This window comes from Plectropomus leopardus, chromosome 23 (genome assembly GCF_026936395.1).
Source record: "Plectropomus leopardus strain MGB_pleo_1.0 chromosome 23, ASM2693639v1, whole genome shotgun sequence".
Classification (NCBI taxonomy): domain Eukaryota; kingdom Metazoa; phylum Chordata; class Actinopteri; order Perciformes; family Serranidae; genus Plectropomus; species Plectropomus leopardus.
Window position 1 is genome coordinate 22,851,963 of NC_142198.1, and position 21,099 is coordinate 22,873,061.

A 21,099-nucleotide genomic window follows, 5' to 3' on the forward strand; every position below is an offset into this window, starting at 1 on the left:
AACCATGTTACAGAATTATTAGAATATTTAAGCACTTTTTCAAATCGTTTCCTTTTTTTTTTTTGCTAATTTATATTTATTTAGAATTTTTCAGGTGCTTTTCTTGTACTTTTTTACCAATTTCTTGTCAATTTATAGGTCATTCCTTCTTATTTTGCCTTCTGTCCATGTTTTGAAAGAAGTCAATTTATTCAGGTTAATTTGAAGGTAACAACTTCTGCAACACTTTATAATTTAAGACCGAGCTCAGCGTCTTTAGAGTCATCGTACTGGAAGTAAAAGATGTCTTTGCAGGCTTTACTTTGGAAAAACACAACTGTGGTGAAATATTCTGATAAAAGATTCACTCACTTAGATTTTTCAAGAGCCAGCATTTCCAAAAATCTGTCCTGGAGCCCTGCATGTTTAGATCTCTCCCTGCTGCAGCACAGCTGCTGCTGCTGATCAGCTGATTATGATCTCCTGCAGCTGATCGATGACGAGCTGATCGTTACAGCCAGCTGAGCTGCAGCAGAGACGGCTGAAACACGCAGGGTAACCGGTGCTCCGTCATCCTCTGCAGTGACTGAAACCTGCTCAGGTGTCAGCACATCACCATCTGTTTAACCCTTTCACAACAGGACTGAAGTGATTTTTTTTGTGCTGCGCTTTCACTAAAATTTAAAACCGTTGACACGTCAGCGAATTGGTTTGATTTCTTTTAAGAAAGATGGGAAAAAACACAATGAGCAACTTGGTAAGAAATGCAAAAAGAGTTAAGTAAAAGGTGACAAGAAAAATAACCTGACCAAGAAGAGAGAGTTATATTACTAGAAAAGTAACAAAAATAGGGATAAAAAGACCAGACAAAAATAAATAAATAAATCAAACTATTAATAAGAATTATTATTATTATTATTATTATTATTATTATTATTATTATTATTATTATTATTATTATTATTATTATTATTATTATTGTCTCAGGACATTTCCTTGTTGTTAAGGTTTTTTTATTTGTTATTTTTATAATTTATTTGTTTATTTTATATATGTTAATTTTCAGGAAATTTTCATGATTTTTATTTGATTCATTGATGAATGCATTTTTCTCATGTTCTTGGAAAAAATCAGGCAATTTGCCCAGATTTCAAAGGGTTAAAGCTCCTGTAAAAACTACTGCAGGTTAATTTACTACAGATAAAATCTTCATGTTTTTTGTCTTCCAGGCCACAAAGAGCAAAGACACCTGACTGAAGAAAACTCTGTGCTGATGTGGGCAGAAGGCAAATCAGAGATACAGTTTTATTGTGCAGCTTTGTGTTAAATTTGAATTTTTTGTTTTTTAAAGTCAGTATTTCCATTTGAGTACAGTATATATATTTAGAGATACACTTTGACTGAAAAAAAACAAAATAACAAAAGCACATTTTATATGTAAGAACTTTCATGTTACATAATGTTGAATTTTATTTTGTTTACTTCCACTTTGTTTACTACCAGTTTTTATGTACACAATAAAACAGAATTTGTATGTTAGAATTTAAATATAGTTAAAAGCAGTGCAGTTTATGCACATTTCTTATTCCAACTTTCCTTTTTTCCCCTTTTTTCAAAATTCATATGTAAACATTGTCATTTTCTTACCCGGCAATGTAATACACGATGCATATTTAAATGTATATCTGTAAATATTTTCCTCACAAAAGTGTTTTAAAGGCAATATTGGAATAATTCTGTCTTGGTTTATTCCTGATACACTGCACATATAGTACATGAGTGTTGTGTTCTTTAATACATTAAATCAATCAGGCAATGAGGGATATTATGCAGTACATCTTTATTCATTAAATAATGGAGAAAAACAAGTCACTGCCTCAGTCAAACATACTGTTTTTATTTTCCTTTTTTATAAAAACATAGCAGTTATCACTGCAAAACAGTGAGCACAAATATGCACAAAAGGGAGAAAAAAGTTCTGAGATATATATATATATATATATATATATATATATACACACACACACACACACATATATATATATATATATATAAGTGTCCACAGCAGGCTGAAATGGTTTCCTTCATTGTAATTTCTTTTCTCTCCAGCAGACCTGCAAAAACACAAATTCAATCCGTTATTATGCATTTTGTTGTTGTTGTTGTTGTTGTTTGTTGTTGTTTTATGTATACCATCGTACAAAATCCAATATAACAGCTTTGCTATAACATATAGCTTAACCAAGCTCTTGATGCTCAGTTTTTCTGTAGCAATTTTGAAAATTCTAAAATTGATCTTTTCCTTTTCTTTTTTTAAAATTTACAATTACATAATTTCCATTTAAACTTAAAAGGAAAACTACAAATGTACCGATTATATGCAGATGACACCTGATTCTACTTCTAGAATGAGTGACTACATTGATTTCACTCAATATACTGTACATACAACACGCCTTTTTGTAAATAGCTCATGCATCAGTCAGTACGTCTGTGGTTTTAACTGTAACCTTTTCTGCTGCTGACAAGTCCAACAGCAGTCAGGACAAGCTTAAACAAGTCCTTACACATAGTGCTCCACTTTAACAGAGAGAAACGGTAACCAAAAGCAAAATAAAATAAAGAAAGAAATAAAAAAGACCCTTTTCTGTAGCTCCAACTGTACAATCTCTTCTCTCTTCTCTGTACAGTCAAATTTAAAGTGCTCTCACAGTTACCTTTACATGTAAGTGTGTATGCAATATTTATGTGCCTCTGGGTTTCCAGCAGTGAAGTACTCCCAGCAGCAGCAGCAGCAGAGCCACCACCACAGCGACGATCGCGGCCCGTAAGACCATATAAATTTGACAGGAGTCATCTGAGCGGGGACGAGCATCTCCGAGAAGTTCTGCAAAGACACAAAGAAACTGGGCTGTAAAACTTTCAAAACGTCTGCAAGGTATGTCAGTGTGTCCTTAATGGACTGTATCAATGACAAATTATTTATTTATCTATTCATTCTTTTATCCATTTATTTATTTACCCAAACTATCTATTTATCTATTTATGTCTATTTTCCATTAATTAATTTATCTGTTTTTTTTTTATTTACTTGGATGCCTATTAGCCACTACCAGAGCAGCAACTACTCTTCCCCGGGTCCACAACATTAAATCATAAAATTAAAAAAAAAAAGAAAGAAAAAAAGGCAGAATTTAAAATCTTTTTTTCTTTCTGTCTTATTTTCAGGTAAATTTCCAGTAACTTTTAACTATTTTTTGGGCCATGTGTTGTTAATTTAGCACATTACCCTCACCCAGTGTTTTTGAAAGAAATTACACCAATTTGTTTCCTTTTCAATTTCTTTGAGCTTTTCTGACGGTGATTTTAATCAAGATAAATACACGAGCAAGAATTACAATACTCCATCTGGGTTGACATCATGCTGCAGGGAAACATACAAATATATAAATGTCATGTTTGCGTTACCTCTGACAGCAAGCCAGCTCGCTGGTGATTCTCCACAGTCATAGATGTGACACTTGTAGAGTCCTTCGTCAGACTTGGAGACGCTGTGGATGGTCATCTCTCCCTCGGAGCCGCTCCCCACGAAGAGGCCGTCTTTGTAGAAATCCGCTGTGAAGTTGGAAGAATCTGCTTTGGTTCTGCAGCTCAGAGTCGCTGCGTCTCCCTCCATCACAGGAAGGACGGGACTCTCCAGGATCACTGAGCCAGCTGGACGAAAAGAGTTGGATATCAACAGCAATATGAGCCCCATCTCTGTGATTAACCTCATTAAAAGATAATGTGACAGATTTCAGCCTTTTACAGACCAGTGACGGTGACGTTAACCCCGTTGCTTCTCCCGCCTGCTCCAGTGCGACACCAGTACTCTCCGCTGTCGGACTGATAGGAGTTTCTGATGGCACAGGTGGACCCTGAATACCTCCTCCATTTAGCAGCACATGAGGTAAATTCTCCGTTAACCCTTCGCACTACTTCCCATCCAGTGGAGCCGTTAAAACTCTCACAGTTAAAAGTGACGGACTCGTATTCAAAGAGCTGCAGTCTGGACGGAACAATGCGAGAAAAAGCTGCATCTGAAACAGAGGCCGGAAAAAGACAAAGATTATGCAAAAATGCAACCAGTAATGAATAAAATGTCCAGTAAATTTCTCTGGATTTAACTTTTTTATGCAAATACAGAAAAAAAACATGCAAAATCAAAATCTTACCATGTTTCTGAGCATAACCTTCGAGAATTTGTGCAACTAGCAGCAACATATTTGTTACTGGAAAAGAAAAGGAAGACAGCAAAAAGATCAAAAGATTAATAGGTCAAGTTTCCTACTAATTTTTGGAAATATCACAGGAAACAGAAACTCACGCAGTCTGAAGTCGAGAGCTGAGACCTTCATGGTGTCCTGCTGCTGACTGTCTGAGAAGCACAGAGACTTTCAGTGTAGGTAACAACTTCCTCTTCCTGTTTCGTATTTCTACTTTTAATATACCAGCAGTTTTGACTTTAAATGCTACAAACTTTATGCTTTCCATAAAACAAGTAATTTCACAAACTGAAATTATGAATATAAAATACAGTTAATGAAAGTATGTCAATCTCAACAAAGAGGAGTTTGGAAAAAGCCATTTTTGGCAAAACTGCAATGGAAACACTTAGCTTTTCTAGGTCTCATGTTGTTATGGCTATATGCTTGTTATGCACATAGCACCTACGTATATGTACATAAGTATATAATAAGTATGTATAGTTTGTACATATAGTCCATAAAGTTTTTTTTTTTTTTTTAATGGTGCAAAAGTCATAAAATGATATACATAATCAGGCACATCTCAGGCAGTCAGCTTACAGAATCACAAAAATCTATGAATTTATTAGAACATGGCATTTCGTTAACACAATATTTTCAAGATTAAGGTAAAGTTGTGAATATTTATCAGTGTTAACTTCTGACGGAGTCCTTAGTATAAACATTTAAATCATGCACATTATTTTCTGGTTTTAATATATGAAGATAAGATAGGACAGACAGGGATCTTTTGGTTGGTACTGTATGGAGAAGGATGCATTGGTGGGTTAGGAAAATAATCAATTAAAAACAACATTCTAGGAAGCATACAAAAACAATGAAGAAATGTTAATATTACATTGAGAAAAAACTTTTAAAAAGTAGAAGAAAAAAATTATTGTCAATAAACACAAAAAAAAGAACAGAAAAAATCTTTTCCAACATTTGTGTATTAAAAAAGTCATTTCATTTGACTGTAAGTCCTGGGTCAGATCAAATGCAAACTGAACTTCTCTGTCTCTATGGGGACTCTTCCTCTGGTCATTTTTTGGTATTTAAATGACCTTTGTCTCTTTCTTGGCTGCCTCTTTCTGTGCTGCAGGATCCATCTCATCTTCTTCCGCCCTCTCTAACCGAAGCGTCCTAAGACAGGTTTCCATAAACCCTCAAATTACGCAAATTTTGAAAAAACTCCCGTTTATTGCAAAAAGTTTAGACGCTTACATGAGGTGGCATTTCAGGTGACTCGACAAAGACATATTTCGCAAAACTGAAATGGAAACACTTTGTTGGCTTTTATAGCTTATATAATGTATACCACCGGGTGGGGATAATGGGACTTTATGAATGCAAACCGCCACTAAACGCAAAGAAGAAGAAGCACAACAAAGTCACATGAGATCCTACAAAACATGGCTGTGTGTGCGTGGACGGAGCAAGAGACAGAGATCTTCTTTAACTATAAAAATGAACCTGCTAATGTTTTGAACGGCCATCGTCATGGTTACTGGAGTGTTTCACAAAAGAAAAGACACGTAACATTACGAAAAAGTCGGATAATATCAATCAAAGGAAAAGGTGTCATCTCTTACTATGTTTTATAGAGTTTTTGAAAATATCGCTTATGTTTTGCAAATCTGTGATGGAAACCCGCCTACTGTCCTCTCTTGTCTTCTTTTGTCCTCTCGCTGACTCTTGACCTCCTTCAGCTGCAATTGAAGTTGATCTATCTGTTGTTTTTTTCCTGTTCTGAGTGCTCCGTAACTTCTGCCTGATATTCGGTTCTTTGCAGATGATGTTGCTTTCTCTCCATCACTCGTCCCCTGCTTCTCTGGTCCGTTAATGAGCTGCTTCTCAGTTTGGTTCATTGCTTCTTACAGATTCCTCACATCAGTCTGTGCGTCTTCTGATGGCTGCTGGTCTAGTTGTCCTTTGTCATTATCAATTGATGGAGGGCCTGAATCCTCTTCTATGGTGGTCTATCTTTCTGTCCATCTCTACTTTCAGGACTTGTCTCTGGCTTCGGTGAACGTGGGGGTTCTGCGTCATTAATTGTCTCTTTCTTGAGTTTTCTCTCTTTTCTGCCTGAAGTTTTGCTTTAGTTTCTACCTCAGTTGGGGCCTAACCTGTTGCGTTATTTGTAAATTTTGTGTCCTTGGCGTCATTTTACCTTTTCAAATCACTCCCTCTTTCTGCGGGCTGATGTGTTTGTCCATCCGCTGGAGGCAGAGATGTTGCGTTTTCTTTTATGTTTGTTGCATGCTCCCCTCCTTCTTCATTATCACTATTCTTTGCCTTTTGTTGCTTTACATTTGCTGGACCTGGAGTGTCTTTTTCTTCTCTTTCTAATGCGTTTTCAGTCTCTTTTGTTGTCTCTGAATCATTCTTTTCCCCTCTTTTTTCCCTCCCTCCTAATTGGCCCCTGATCTACTGGATTATTTGTAGTTTGCTACTCATTTTCTTTCTTTTTAGTATCAGTATTTATCATCTGTCCCTGAACTTGTTTTTCAGGATAATCAGTTTCTTTCTTCTCCTTTTTTCTTGTCCGTGTTATCATCTGGTTCTCCTGTGTGGGTTTTACTCTCCACTGGAGCATCTTCGTCTTTAGTTAAAAATTCATTCTCAGTCCCTTCTTTCTTCTTCAAAGCAATATCTATCCCTCCCTCTGCTGAAGGATCATTTTCTTCTGGTTTTGCATCAGTTGGACCGTCACCTGCTGTTTTGACTTTGGTAGATTTATTCTCTGTACCTGCATCTTTCTTGTTGAAATTACTCAGTCCAGATGCTTCTTGATGCTGATTTGCTTGTCCTTCCACTGGAGACAGAACTGTTGGGTTCTCTTCTGCATTTTCCCTATTACTTTTTGTTACTTTTTCCTCCTCCTCCTCCTCAGCTTTCAGTGTTTTCTCTGTCTCCCCTCTCTCATCCAAATTATTTTTTGTGTCTTGTCCTGCTGGAAAATCATTTTGTAGTGTTTCTTCATCACTTTGCACCTGACTTTCATGTTGGTTGTTTGCATTTTTCTCTTTATTTTCATCTTTGCAGTTATCATTTTCTGTTTTTTCTCCTTCCCCATTCAGCTCTTGCTGTCCATTTCCCGTTTTCAGACCCTGTATTTGTGTTTCCATGGTTATTGAGGTTGTTTCCTCAGGTTGTTCCTGGTGTGTTTCTGTTTCTGCTGGACCTGGAGTTTCTTCTCTTGGTGATTTGGTGTCTTTGTCTGTTTCTGCATTTATAGATTCACTTTTGACCTTTTCCTCATGCATTTTCTCCTCTCTTTGGAATAAATGTTCTGTTTCTTTATTTAAACATTCACTGTTATTTTCTTTTTCCATTCTCTTTTGTTGGTCTCTCTCTGTTTCAGTGTTTATCAGAGGCTCCTCTTCAGATTTGTCACCTGAAGACTTGCTCTTCATTTCCTCTCTCGGAGTTTCTACGTCCTCATGTTGCGTCTTGCTCACTGTGTGCAGAAACAAATAGTAGTCAGACATACGCAGATAGGCATGATGCTGTAAAATGTAAAAATAGTAAGACACACATTTTCTGCAAAAGCGCAACACCATGATTAAACTGTGATCCTGTACCGAACCAAGGCCTACCCAAAGTGAATAAACACTTTAAGCATATTGGCTTGATTTGTTTCAAAAACAAAGGAAGAAGACAACGAGCAATAAAAAAAAGTACAAGAAAATAACCCAACCGTATTTCTTCATGAAAAAAAAGGGAAACGTCCAGAAAACGATATTCATGATTCTTAAAATTATATATTTTCTATATTATATTTTGAATCATGGTAAAGAAAAAAAAAGTTTTATTTTTAGCAATTTCTTATGTTTCAATCAAGCCCATTTGCTCAGGTTTTAGAGGGTTAAAAACTCTCGTAGTGGTAATAGCAGCACTTACTGTTTTTGTTTTGTCTGCATCTCCACACAAGAAAGCCAATTGCAAAAACAAACACAACGCCAACAATCACACCAACAACAGCAGACGCAGATGAACCCGACGAGTCCGTGAAGAAATCATCTGGGACGATGAAACACAGAGTGACATATTTATTTGAACCAGAAATCATTTATATGAGGTTAAAACTGTCTACGCATCATAAAAACACTCGAACACATTTCTACCTGGAAGACGAAAAGTTGCCTCTCTGGTCTGGTTGATGTGGTTCTGTTGGACTCTGCAGGTGAAGCTGTTGCTGTGTCTCTTGTCCACAGTCACTCTGCTGCTGACAGTATAGAGGTCATCAGGACCTCTGACTGTCTCTGTAGGTCCAGCAGAGAGGACGTGTCCCTCACCGTCCAGCCACGACACCTCAGGCTCTGGATACCAGCCTGCAGACTCACACTGCAGAACCAGTCCTCTGGTGGCTTCATCGATCCCCGCTGAACTGATGACAGGTGAGGAGACGGCACCTGATGATGAGAAAGTTGTTATATTATGAGATAAATATCTGAGGGTGCTGCTATAAATTTTCCACATGATTTTGAATTCTGACACTTTTTTTAAAAAATGATTTCCCTTAAGTATGCTCAAACTAGGCAGGCTTCCATTAACCCTCAAACTGCGCAAATTGAAATTGCGAATACAAAATATGACTTATTGGAAAGTGTCAGTTTCGGAAAAACAGCCGTTTATCCCAAAAAGTCCAGCCATGACACCTCAGGCTCTGGATACCAGCCTGCAGACTCACACTGCAGCACTCCACTGCTGACTTTGGTTATCTGGACAGCATCTGATACCGAAAGAGAGAAAAGCCAAATATATCCTAAATACATCCTAGAATCGGTCGTGAAATTCTACATTGTCTTAAAATTCTAGAAATGTCCTAAAATCCTTTAGAAAAATCAATGTTTTTTTTTGTTTTTTTTAAGTCTAAGACAAAGAAATGTTCTATTTTTGTTTATGTTTATATTATGTCTATTTTATCATTAGGTTTTAAAATAGAAATTATGTTGAAGAAATGAATAGCAAAAAAAAATATTTTTTTAATTATTAATAAATATGGCATCAGTTTGCATTGGGACAAGTTGAAAAAAAAATTGCGGTGATGAATTTTCTAAGTCCAAAACATTTTTTTTTTCATGTGTGAAATAGAGTGAAAAATTTGGCAAGAATATTTTTTGGGGGGGCAAGAATTTTTTTGTGTGTGCATGTTGTGTTTAGAGTGAAAAAAAGTGATCTAAGCACAACAAAAAAGCAAAGAAAAATACTCCCAGATATTCTGTCAGCATTACTTACGAACAACAAGCTGCACGCTGGATTCTGCATTTAACCTCGGAATGAAGCATCTGTACTTTCCCTCATCGGAGAGTTTCACTTTGGAGAGCATCAGTGATGCGTCTCCTTGCTTCAGTCTGTCCACGGACACTGACGTCCTGCCCTGGTAGGACGGATTCTGATTGGAGAGAAGGTCTTCACCTGACCGCCTTACGTGGACAAATCTGGGCTTCAGCTCAGATCTTGACCACTCCATCATCTCGTCAACAATGTCCGTGGCAGGTTTCACGTGACATGGCAAGGTGATGTCACCGCCGACCTTTGCCACTATTGGCTGATGCTGTCCGCTCGTCTGAGACTGACCTGAGGAGGAAAGATCTGTTGGTCAAAACTCCTTCTGTGTAAACAGCGTTTACACGAAACGGCGTTTCAACTCAGCCGTCCACCAACGTGTCCTTACAATGCAACCGGTTCTGTCCAAGCACGTTCTCATCTGATGGATGTGGGGTGTGACTATTGGTGCCACACTTGTACACAGACAGCGCTGACAAAATGGACGTATTTGACGAGTTTGGCGTGAGAACGAGCTGGATGACCGGGCAGCATCAGTTTGTAATGAACCTGTCGCATTGTTATGATGCTCCACCGGTTGGCCGCATTGCACCTGTTGCGCCATGTCGCAGCTGGCATGTTGTCAGGATGAAAATGGTTTCCAAAAAAAAAAATATATATATATATTAAAGCAACCTTCCAGGCAAAATGTAAGTTCGTCCAGGCTACTGGATAATAAGATAACTACAGTTTATTTGTTTTTAATAGTAGAAAGCAAGAATGAGAATAAAACATATAAAAAGTACATGTGGGGTGTGGTATAAACCCATACTGGCTTATATAAAAACCACACCCAGAAAACATATGAATAGTGAAATATAAACAGTCAAAACATCAATATATGACGTAAGTTTAAGTGTTACAGTGTAAGTATAACCACATATTGTAAGCAGGAGATTGAACATGCTTCAATTTAAGAAGTAAAATTCGCCTTGCCGAATTCAGCAAACAATTCGGGCTGTAGAGGAAATCTGAACGAGGCAATGAGAGGGCTGGAAATAATCAAAGTGTTGTGAGCAGCCTTAAGAGTATTAAAAAGATATTTCAGATTTAATCAAATAGGTGGACCGATAACCTGACTGACATTATCATCACTCTGTATGCTGCCATCATGACTGAAAACACAACACTAAATGCATCATCTGCCTCCATGAAACAGTTCCAACAGTGGACTTGAACTACTGTATATTGTAAGGAAACCAATGGCACTTTATTCCAATAAACTGAAGAGCAACACACAGGTACAAGGTAATGATCAACTGCACTTTTATCTTGCTCAAGATCCTATCTTACTGACCTGCATAGATAAGACAAACCATATTAGCCGAACAAACAAAAGACATTTTTACTTTCATTTTCACCACTGAGCTTCGGCAAGGGGTTGGCACCCTCCACTGAGGTCAAACTGCAACAGGTGAGGCTATTGTTGCATGCAAGTTTACTCTGCCCCTAAAAAAACTGGCTGCGCCAATATAATGCCAATATTGTACAGCAGTTATTACACTATATTTAAGGTGCAAAATGTCTTAAGTGCAATAAATCATTGTATGAAAGCAGTTAGTGATCTGGTGGGTCCAAAGTATTGACCCTAAAAAAGCTGAAAGGCAGCGTTGCAATCCATAAAAATCAAAAACTAAAACTGCCAAATTTAGTAATGACATTTACTAAGTAGTATTAACAACAATTACAATAAGAATTTAAGATTTCTTTGTACATTGTAACATGATATCTATGCATACGTTACCTGCATGGGCGTGTGTTAGGAGCAGGAAGGCAACAGCGTGATGGAAAATCAAAGCGCTGAAAACACAGAGGTGAGATTTACAGAACAGTGTGTCTGTCTGGAGAGGCATCATGCAGTGCTGGAAATGGAAATAAACCATAAAATTTAGTCACAAAAGATCATGGGCAACAATAGCTCCTTACTGTATGGCCTTAACCCCCTTAAACCTAAACTAATTAGTTTAATCTCAAATCAAATTCATGTAAGGCAATCATAAACTTAACAAGAAATTACCCAAAATTTGCAAGGAATTAGTAAAAAACCCCAAAACAATTTAATGTCCTGAAAATTTGCAAACAAAAAAGAAAAACAAAACAAGAAAATGTTCTATAAAAGGAAAAAAAAATGTAAATGAAATTAATTTTCAATAATTAATAATTATGGTTGCTGTCGTTATTGAATTATATTATAATACTTCTAATTATTTTGTTTTATTCTGTTTTCTATCGTTTTATTTTACTAATTTTGAGTGTATTTTTTGGGGGGTTCTAACTTTCAACCAATTTTTCAGGACATTTTTTGCGAAGTTACCCCCTTTTTTAAAGCAGCTCAAGAAACCAACCAATTTATTCATATTTCAAAGGTTTAAGTGCTTCTAAGGACGTTTAAACATAACGAATGTCGATAAAAACGACACTAAAAACACACACACAAAAGCCATACTTCATGGTAACCATGACATCTCTACAATTTAGAGAAACTGAAAACATTACATTAAAAAAAAAAAGTTTTACCTTTTGTGTGTTTTCTCAGTCAGAGGTGCAAACGCCGCTTGTCGTCGCTCCTTAAATCACACAGACGCTGGACGCGGGACTGGTCTTATCTCCCGCCGTCCCCGCGCTCTGCCCGTTAGAGTCCGGTCTGTGCGACCTGCTGTAAAAACGGCGGACTTTAGAGGAGTGTCGCTAATGTTAAGCACCTACGTTTCATGTTTCATGTTGGTTTTATGGTGCTGGATGCCGGTTTGAGTATGTTTAGAAGAAAAGCCGCGGAATGTTCCTTTAATTTGCTTTAACCTGAGCCTTTAAGACCCTGTTTATTTTAGTGCGCCAGCTCTGATGCGCGCTGATGTGCTGTGACGTATGCACGAGCGCACAGTGAGTGTTTTCACACATCGGTAAATCAGAGGAGGGTCGCGGTAAAGAGCGATGACCGGAGCGGAGCCAAGACCGAGAGAAGACGAATCAGCTTAAATTCACAGTTTACGGTCATTTTCTGTAGCTGTCAGCTCGAGAGCTTGAAAGGATTTTACTACTTATTTACTTACTTTTACTGCGTCGACATTCTTTGGTATTCGGAGGCTTAACAAATGTGATACAAAAGACATTGGATACAAAGGACAATCCACGGTGAGCATCATTTTATCCACGAATTTATTCTACAAAACAAACGAATTTAAGCAACAGTGGACTCATACAGATATGAGGGTACAGTAGTTGATGTTGTACTGTTGCATTTAGGTAACACTCAAGTTTCATTTGACAAGTCTGCTCAGTTAGAGAGGGCTCTTCATTTAAACTATATGGAAGAAAAGCACGATATGATAATAAACGTGTGTTCATCTACTTTATTTAGTCTATATTATTTCGGGACACATTTTATGAAAACCTTTTGTTATTCACACAGAAAGCTTATAGTTCAACTGCAAGCAAATTGCTTATTTACTAAAATTACATCACTACTGGAAAAACTCTAATTGGAGCAATACAAGAGAGCAAATTAATAATTTAAATGGTTGCCTACTTTAAAACTTATACTCATTATTATGGTTATTAAGTTCATAAAACTTAAAAAAAATGTATAACTTCCAAATTTTCAAGAAATTATTTAAATTTTAAATTTCATTTTTAAATAATTTAAATTTTAAATTATTTAAAAAGTAATTAATTCAATAAATGGAGTTGGAAGGATGATCAACACAAATAATCAATGTGTATTTTCAATCTACTTATAGAAATTGTAAAACTTGCCGGTGATAAATATAAAAACTGTATTTGTGGGTATGATTATCTTTGTGTTGTAGTCTTTTGCTGAACTTCCTTTTAGTATCTTTAAGTCAGTGTGTCACATGCAATAAGAGACTGCACTTTGATCCAATTGCCAGTTAATTGATCATAAAATATTATAAGTAATCACATATTTAGCCAATGAAAAGGCATCATCTATTGTTATGGCAACTATAATTAAAATCATGAACTAGATGGGTCTGCAGGGGGCAGAATACGACTTTTTCTGATTAATGCTGCCACTGTTTTACTGAGGTGATTTGATCAAAGGTTCAAACTGAAAGATGCACTCTTTTCCCTTCCACCAACCAATCAGTGAACGTTTTGGTGTTTATCATCCAATCAGAAAGCCTTATGTTCCCTCTCTTTCTGTTTAAGTGACACTATGAATGGCAAAGTCTATCAGTTCACGAGTGTGATCCAGACTGAAATACCTCAGCACTTCCTCAGTGGATTGGCATATGCACTGTTCATCACTCAGTATGACAAAAACACACACACACAAAAAAAACGTATTTATACCTTAAATTACCAGCTGCATTTTGGACTAAAATATACTAGAAGGCAATCCAAGATTCAGAGAGTGCTCTGTAATGTTTATTGCCACTGGAGCAGTAAGTAAAGAAAGGGCATGTAGTGATGGTACGAGTCTAAAAAATGTTTTTCATGTGTGAAATAGAGTGAAACAAATGCAAGGATTTTTGGGACTTAAAAAATGGACCAACAGAAAAAATGTCACTTGCTCCTCAGGGCTTCAGATACCTCAGTACAGCACACAGTAATAATGTGCGCAGGAAGAGGAAGTTCTCAGCTGCGTCAAACTGTATTTAGCTCTGTATCAGCCCGACACTCAGACATCAGCAACACACCATGGAGGTTAGAGCTTTCTGCATCAGACTGTGTGAGTATTATTTGTCTTTTTGCCACAATTTCATGTTTCTCAATAAAGTAATAATAAATATTACAAAAAAAGATTGATACTTTATCCCATAGCAATCTCATCAGTACTTAAAAATATTTTGATTTCTACTTATGATTAACATTTTATAGCTGTTGTAGTTACAAAAACCTTTCACGTAAAGTTGTTTCTACAATGATTATGCATATTTTTGTGATTCAGTATTAATTTTACATGCTGTGTAAAAGCATCTATAAATACAAGTCTCCTTTTCTGTCTCTCCAGTGATGAATGTAGTGTTGCTGCTGGTTGCACATGTGCAGGAAAGTTATCCTCAGACAGCTGGTGAGTAGCTGTTAGTTGGTTACTCCAAACCATAAAGTTCTAGTTGAACCACTAATGCAAGCTTGAGCCAAGTCCAATGCCGTAATAACTCAAATATCATTGAAGTATTTTGCCTTGGAAACTATTAAATCCTTTCCATTTTCCGCAAAAAATAGGAAAAACTGAGTCACAGCAATTCGTTTTTACAATTACTTAAACCACACAACTGGGTCAATGACACTTTGATTATACCACACGTGTTGTGAGTCTTTTAAATGGATGTACCAACATTGTTTTGCTGTTGTTAAACACTGAGCCTGTATACTTCCATCAATACACAGACATTTCTTTTTTGAATTTCCCTTTTTATGAGGCAGTGGTATACGTGTGTTTCTTGCTTGAAAAGAAGTTGTTGATTTACATTGGTTTTTGTTTCTCATCTTAGATGCAGCTTTTCGCATCGTCCCAAGCAGACTGCAGCTCTTTGAATATGAGTCTGTGCATTTCACCTGTGAGGGGTTCGATGTCTCTGCTGCATGGAAAGTGAGGACCGAGACTGAATTTGTTTCAAAATGTTCAAATGGCACCGAGAAGTCAACGGTGAGCTGCAGCATTGATTTTGTTTTAACATCAGACAGTGGAGAGTACTGGTGTGAAGCTGGAGGGAAGAAGAGCAACGCTGTCAACATCAGTGTCACTGGTAGGTTCACTGCACCAAGATTTCAACTCAAAAAGCAAAATATACCAAAATATATCACTTTGAAACCTTCGTTCTACTAGAGTACTGTTTATTTTGGTTATGCTTTTAAATATTCAGCTGGTTCAGTGATCCTGGAGAGTCCTGTCCTTCCTGTGGTGGAGGGAGACGCTGTCACTCTGAGCTGCAGACACAAGACGCCGTCCAACCTCTCAGCTGTCTTCTTTAAAGACAGCCTCTTCATTGGGAGCAGCTCTGCAGGAAACATGACCATCCACAGAGTCGACAAGTCTGATGAAGGACTTTACAAGTGTGACATCTCTGGAGCTGGAGAATCACCGGAGAGTCGGCTGGCTGTTAGACGTAAATGTAAAGACGAGAAGAATTTTAGTAATTTTAAGTTGTTTTAATAACGTTAGCTCTACATACAAATGACGTAAAACTCTGCAGAAACTCAATGTTCAGGCTTTTACCTTAATACACACATGAGCAACCTGCTGGATTGTTCAGTGATATGATGAGGTTTCTTGGTTTTTTGGCTGTATGGTCAACAAATCCTGACTCCTAACTTGTGCCACTCTGTCAGTGACCTTCTGCGTCTGCTTATGATGGTTGAGGTATCTTTCGGTGTCAGTGGTAAACGATCCGAGATGCCGTTATTTTGATGTCAACAAATACACGCAGTGGCATGAAGGAGCACAGTCTATATGTTCAGACGACAGCATGTGGACACCAGCGCGACTGTGATGATGGTTGGGATTAAGAAACAAAGTCAGAGATGGTTACGTTTAAGCAAAATAAGCACATGGTCAGTGTAGAAAAAAAAACATATGCACACAGGAAGCAAACTCTGGACTTCTGCACAAAAGTTGTTTGTAGCACGCACTTTATATGACGTATTTAGCAGCAGGATTATTACTTCAGGCCTTCCTTCAGCGTTTCTTGCACATGCGATTGAATCCATCCGACTGCGTTCCCAAATTGCTCGTGCACATTGCAGGTGGACACACCTGGTGCCACCTGGACGGCCCTCAGCGTATAATAACACCACCGGTTTTGTCAAAGTGCGTCCTCATCTGACACCATCCAACCATGCTGTCTGGACGAGAAAGGTGGCTTTTGGCGTCACACTCGTACACTGAAAGCTTCTGATGGAGAATGGGCTGGTGTGGTTGAATAGTGCATATGATTGTAAATTACATGAAATATTGTTTCGGGTTTGGTCAGGTGGTGATGTGATCCTGGAGAGTCCTGCTCTTCCTGTGACTGAAGGAGAGGCTGTGACTCTGCGCTGTCGAGCAAAGGAAACTCCCGCTTGCCTCAAAGCTGATTTCTTTAAAAATGGCGTCCTCATCAGGAGCAGCTCTGCAGGAGAGATGACCATCCGCAGTGTCTCCACGTCTGACGAAGGAGTCTATGAGTGCAGAATCTCTGGAGCTGGAGTTTCGCCACAAAGCTGGTTAGCTGTCAGAGGTGAGACGATACTTAATTGGTTTACAAATTCACTGCAGCCGAAGGTGCTCGATGTGTTATTTACAATACTCGCATAAGCAGCGAGCTCTGTAGGCATGTAGGTGAGTCAGTACAATCTCACATAATTTAGCCAAACACTGAATTCACAGAAGTTTATTTTAAATCCTAGAAATGAAGTTTAATGACTCAGTGAAACAAAGTGAAGACTCAAACACACGATGCACAAACAAAACAGGTAAGGTGAAGTTTACCAAGTCCATTGATCATTATAGTATTCTGCAAAAAAATAAGGCAACCAAAACCCCCAAAATATAAGAAGCAAGCAAAAATCTGAAGAGGGATAAACCGGTATAAAACACTTATTAAAGCACATTTTAGAAGCGGTCTGACAGCATGTTGTACAAACTAGGGCTGCAAACAATTGATCATACTATACTATAAACCCAACAAATGCCGGGCTAAATTTTGGGTAAATGTGTTATGAATTGAAATTTTTTTCACTAGAACAAATTATAAAAAAAAGTACAATACTGTTAGACAACAGTAAAATGATTTTAACTCTTAGGGCCCGCTTTAATATGACACACACTGGTATCGCTCTGCACTTTAAAATTAAGCTTAAAAAATAACTTATATTAAAATGATTGTCTGCTTTTATTGAGTTGATTGTTTAACCAGCATCAGCCCTAATCATAAATATCAATACTCATTCATTTTCAGAATTTCTGCCCTTTAAATGTTTGTTTTTTGTCATGATTCCAGTATGTTTTGAGCTGAAAAAGAGCACAAAATTATATTATTTTCAATATACTACATGCAAAGTAGATTTTCTTTTTTATGATGAGATGGGATATGTCAATGCTTACCAGCAACATTGACTGTGGCAGGTCACTGAGTGGATGTATTTTCTCCACGTTACATAAGGTAAAAATGACATAATCAGGTGGAAAATAGTCAAAATGACAAATTCAGAGTCAAAGCCCAGAATGACACCCAGAAATAATACAAGTCCTGTTTTTCTGCTCTGATGGCTGTGGGATCAAAAATGTCAGTTTGAATGGGTTTCAATGGAGCATTTTTGGACCTGAACAGTCTGAATGTGACTATTTAGTTTCTACAGTGTATTTTAGACTTATTGTAGGAGCTGAGCTGCAAATTCACTGATTACACTCAAATACACAATCTGGACTACATTTAGGACACATGCATCAACACAGCCAAAATTACCAAAAGTGGAAAGCGCGTAAAATAGTCCCTAAGGGTTACCAGCATTGCAGCATGCAACTCTAAAAGTTATTGCATAAAGCTGCGAGTTGTAGTATTGTAGTATTGAACAGATAATTCCAACACAAAAACACAGATCTGCAGTACAATATTGAGCCTTTGATTAAAGAAAGTACTTTCTGTCATCTTTCCAGCATCTGACAAAGAGATTCATTTTTCCCGCCATTACTACATCCTGCTGTGGGTGGCTGTCACGGTCGTGTTGTTCCTGCAGCTGCTGGTGATTGGACTGCTTTTCTGGAAGAAACAGCTTGGTACCGAAATTATACTTAATGCTGCCATAAATTGCAGAAGACTATGTCCGTCCATCTGTCTGTGTGTCTCTCTGTGGTCATATTTGTCCTCGATGGGTTGCCCAATCAATCTGAAACTGCACAGGGGCATTGAGAGTTGCTGTATGTCGAGACTGACTAAACCCTTTGTCTACATTCACTTACTGCATGTTACGAGCACGTAAACAGTCCTCCAAAGTCGTAATTCTGAGTGGGAACTGGGAAATTTTACTGAGTTATAATGTTTGCGTGACATTTCAGGGCAGCAGAAATGGCTGAAAGCCTGAAAACAGTGTCAACAGTTAATGGTATTTTATTCCTAGTAGCTATTATTTACTTTTGGCAGTTGTGCAGAACATCTACGACAAACGCAGAATACCTAGCGTGTCATATATAGATGTGAAAATCTGTAAACCAAGTGACAATATTTGAGTTTGGTTAAGAATATTTTGTGCTACTTTGATTATTCTATAAAATCATACTGCTGAAAATACCGACAGGATAATAACAAATCATTTTCTTCATGTTTCAGTTTTACTAGAGGCAAATATGTGTGATCCAAACATGGACCTGTACACTGTCGACAGAAAAGGCAAGTAAAAAAAGAGGAAAGGTAATTTAGTGCTCCTTGAGTTATAGAGCTCAAACAATAAATAACAGAAACTGAAGAGAAGAGTCACTCTGTGGTTTCAGCCAGAAACGTTTGAGAACGTCAGCTCTACAAATTCACACCAGCTGAGCGTGTCGTATATTTTGTTTTAGACGCTGCAGACGCTGATAATTTGAGCTTCGGCCTCGAGAAAAACCACGACTCAAAACCACAGACAGAAGGAGGTAGGAGGCCCCTGAACCCCCCTCAGCCTGCAGTCCTCCACAGGACCAAAGTAGCAGTCTGACCTTAATATTTTTATACTGTGAACTTACATACTGGTTTTATACTCTGCACTTTGACACAAGACACAGTTTTAAAACTTTACACACTTTGCACTGAATCTCTTTACATTTATGTTTACCAGGCAAATTATACATCATATATATACATATATTACATCTATTATTATTATTATTGTTATTATTACATTATTATTAATACTGCTGCCATTATTATTAACTAACTTTTTAATTTGGTTAATATTTACATATTGTACAAATTGTTTATTTCTATTTCTACATTTTCTTTTTCATATACTTTTGCTTGTACTAATTCCTGCTTGCTATAATTCTCTGTGTGTTTCTGATTCGGTCAAAAGGTTAAACATGCAAGCATATCATGTAATGCTCCTATTAATTCCTCCAACTGACCTTTTATCTGTTTTTCAGAGAGGGACAAATCTTTGCCTTCATCTTACTCAACTTTCAACATGGATGGCGCTTTGCAAGCTCTTTAAAGTGGTAACTATACTTTAAAACCTGGGCATTTTTTCGTGCATTTAAAAAAAAAATCCTGTTTTAGTCGGACTAACACAATAATTCCACTTTTTCTTCACTGGCATTTTGTGTCAAAAATTTACTTTGCCTCCTCCTGGTGGTCGCTTCAAAAACTATTGTGTCCATACTGTGACGTACAGAGCACCAACAAACCACTGAATGGCAGCAAATGCAGCATTAGCAGTCGGGTTCACTGTTTTGTGTGTGAACACCTGTGTGTCTTACAGATCACCCAGGAGAAAACACCGAGCCGAGGGAGGCGGAGGGACTACTGACACCGTGCTACATGTACAAGCAGCTTTAGGGACTGAAATAAACTTTGAACTTGTTATTTAGCGCTTTAGTTAACACTTTTTAGTATGCAACTTGTGTTTAGTTAAGTATTATGCAAAGTACTCAGTACATTTAGCAGAGGTGCTATTTTCTTCTTTTTTTCCCACAGCACATGTTCACATTATTGTATTTGTCCTGTTATCGTCATTTTTTGTAATAAATTAAATAAAGAAATTAATAAGTCATTATCACGCCCCTTGGCTCGTGATATTGACACCAAAGGCCTGCTTTTCTGTCTCCCTCCATTTGCATTTTTATATTTCAGACTGACCTTTGCTACATTTGACTCTATTTAATGAGCTGGCAGGTCATTTTGATAGACATTTGTATCAAAAAGATCTCTGCATAACTCTATTTGGTATCGGTGTTGTTACTCTACTTAAAAAGGTGGTTAGCTATTCCAAATGACCTACACCACATTCGGCTCTATAGGTGGTAGGCCATTTCTCATCATTTGTGTGTATTTGTACGTTACATTCAAATCTACTAATGCAGGTGGTAGGCCATCCTGATAGACATTTCTACCTATTAGCCCATTTTCAGGGTTCTCGGGGCCTTTAGAGCCCCATGGTGAACCCAGAGATGTTGAGTACCCTGAAGTTTTACTTCATAAATGCATGTTATGGGCCCCCACAGCAGGAAACTACTGGATGCTAACATGCATATGTTGAGCTATTTGTATAATATACTAAATTTGCATAGATTTGCATAATAGTATACAGTATATTGACAGTATTTCAGTCAATGCCTGACCATTTTGCACATTACTGAGTGGTGTTAGGGGTTTATTAACAAACCCACTACATATATATATATGTAATTGTTCCTGAGCGAAGAAAAGAAATAAAGTACAACTATTTATTTAACCCTTTTAAACCTGGGAAAATTGTCTTTATTTATTTATTTTTATTTTTCTCAAAAACATGGGAAGAAGGTAATTAGCAGCCAAAAACTACAGAGAGATTAGCAAGAAATCTGTGAAAGGTACAAGAAAATGACCTGAAA

The 21,099-nt window shown here is 37.4% G+C and overlaps 3 protein-coding genes and 1 long non-coding RNA gene across 5 annotated transcripts in view; 2 read left to right on the forward strand and 2 right to left on the reverse strand.

Annotated features, from left to right (window-relative positions):
- LOC148185775 (uncharacterized) overlaps nucleotides 1–1,713 on the forward strand; it is a 2,034-nt gene extending 321 nt beyond the window's left edge. Inside the window, exon 3 of the long non-coding RNA XR_015775687.1 lies at nucleotides 1,209–1,713. This is a non-coding gene — a long non-coding RNA (uncharacterized LOC148185775). The remainder of the gene's footprint in view (nucleotides 1–1,208) is intronic.
- The window catches only part of LOC121962104 (uncharacterized), a 24,421-nt gene extending 4,105 nt beyond the window's left edge, over nucleotides 1–20,316 (forward strand). Inside the window, exons 10-24 of the mRNA XM_088074041.1 lie at nucleotides 2,746–2,806; nucleotides 3,630–3,706; nucleotides 8,537–8,665; nucleotides 10,024–10,133; nucleotides 14,217–14,286; nucleotides 14,569–14,628; nucleotides 15,053–15,307; nucleotides 15,425–15,673; nucleotides 16,532–16,777; nucleotides 16,947–17,012; nucleotides 18,196–18,315; nucleotides 18,866–18,925; nucleotides 19,096–19,167; nucleotides 19,654–19,725; nucleotides 19,989–20,316. Coding sequence (XP_087930167.1) covers nucleotides 2,746–2,806; nucleotides 3,630–3,706; nucleotides 8,537–8,665; nucleotides 10,024–10,133; nucleotides 14,217–14,286; nucleotides 14,569–14,628; nucleotides 15,053–15,307; nucleotides 15,425–15,673; nucleotides 16,532–16,777; nucleotides 16,947–17,012; nucleotides 18,196–18,315; nucleotides 18,866–18,925; nucleotides 19,096–19,167; nucleotides 19,654–19,721 — 1,643 coding nt within the window. The 3' untranslated portion in view covers nucleotides 19,722–19,725; nucleotides 19,989–20,316. The remainder of the gene's footprint in view (nucleotides 1–2,745; nucleotides 2,807–3,629; nucleotides 3,707–8,536; nucleotides 8,666–10,023; nucleotides 10,134–14,216; nucleotides 14,287–14,568; nucleotides 14,629–15,052; nucleotides 15,308–15,424; nucleotides 15,674–16,531; nucleotides 16,778–16,946; nucleotides 17,013–18,195; nucleotides 18,316–18,865; nucleotides 18,926–19,095; nucleotides 19,168–19,653; nucleotides 19,726–19,988) is intronic.
- Nucleotides 2,017–4,521, reverse strand: LOC121962121 (putative high affinity immunoglobulin gamma Fc receptor IB). The gene is made up of 6 exons (XM_042512319.2): nucleotides 4,346–4,521; nucleotides 4,194–4,250; nucleotides 3,792–4,058; nucleotides 3,448–3,693; nucleotides 2,697–2,866; nucleotides 2,017–2,093 (listed from the first exon to the last, which is right to left on the reverse strand). The coding sequence occupies exons 1-5, from the start codon at nucleotides 4,374–4,376 to the stop codon at nucleotides 2,724–2,726; spliced, it is 744 nt and encodes a 247-aa protein (XP_042368253.2). The 5' UTR covers nucleotides 4,377–4,521; the 3' UTR covers nucleotides 2,017–2,093; nucleotides 2,697–2,723.
- On the reverse strand, nucleotides 4,823–12,477 carry LOC121962499 (uncharacterized). Of its 2 annotated transcripts, none has more exons than XM_088073424.1 (6): nucleotides 12,114–12,477; nucleotides 11,341–11,458; nucleotides 9,507–9,848; nucleotides 8,393–8,680; nucleotides 8,169–8,288; nucleotides 4,823–7,725 (listed from the first exon to the last, which is right to left on the reverse strand). In XM_088073424.1, exons 2-6 carry the CDS (start codon nucleotides 11,450–11,452, stop codon nucleotides 6,782–6,784), a joined length of 1,806 nt encoding a protein of 601 aa, XP_087929550.1. In that variant the 5' UTR covers nucleotides 11,453–11,458; nucleotides 12,114–12,477; the 3' UTR covers nucleotides 4,823–6,781. The 2 variants fall into 2 exon arrangements, with proteins under 2 accessions (XP_087929550.1, XP_087929551.1); XM_088073425.1 differs by having other exon boundaries at nucleotides 11,341–11,396; nucleotides 12,114–12,471.
- Nucleotides 20,317–21,099: the final 783 nt, after the last annotated feature.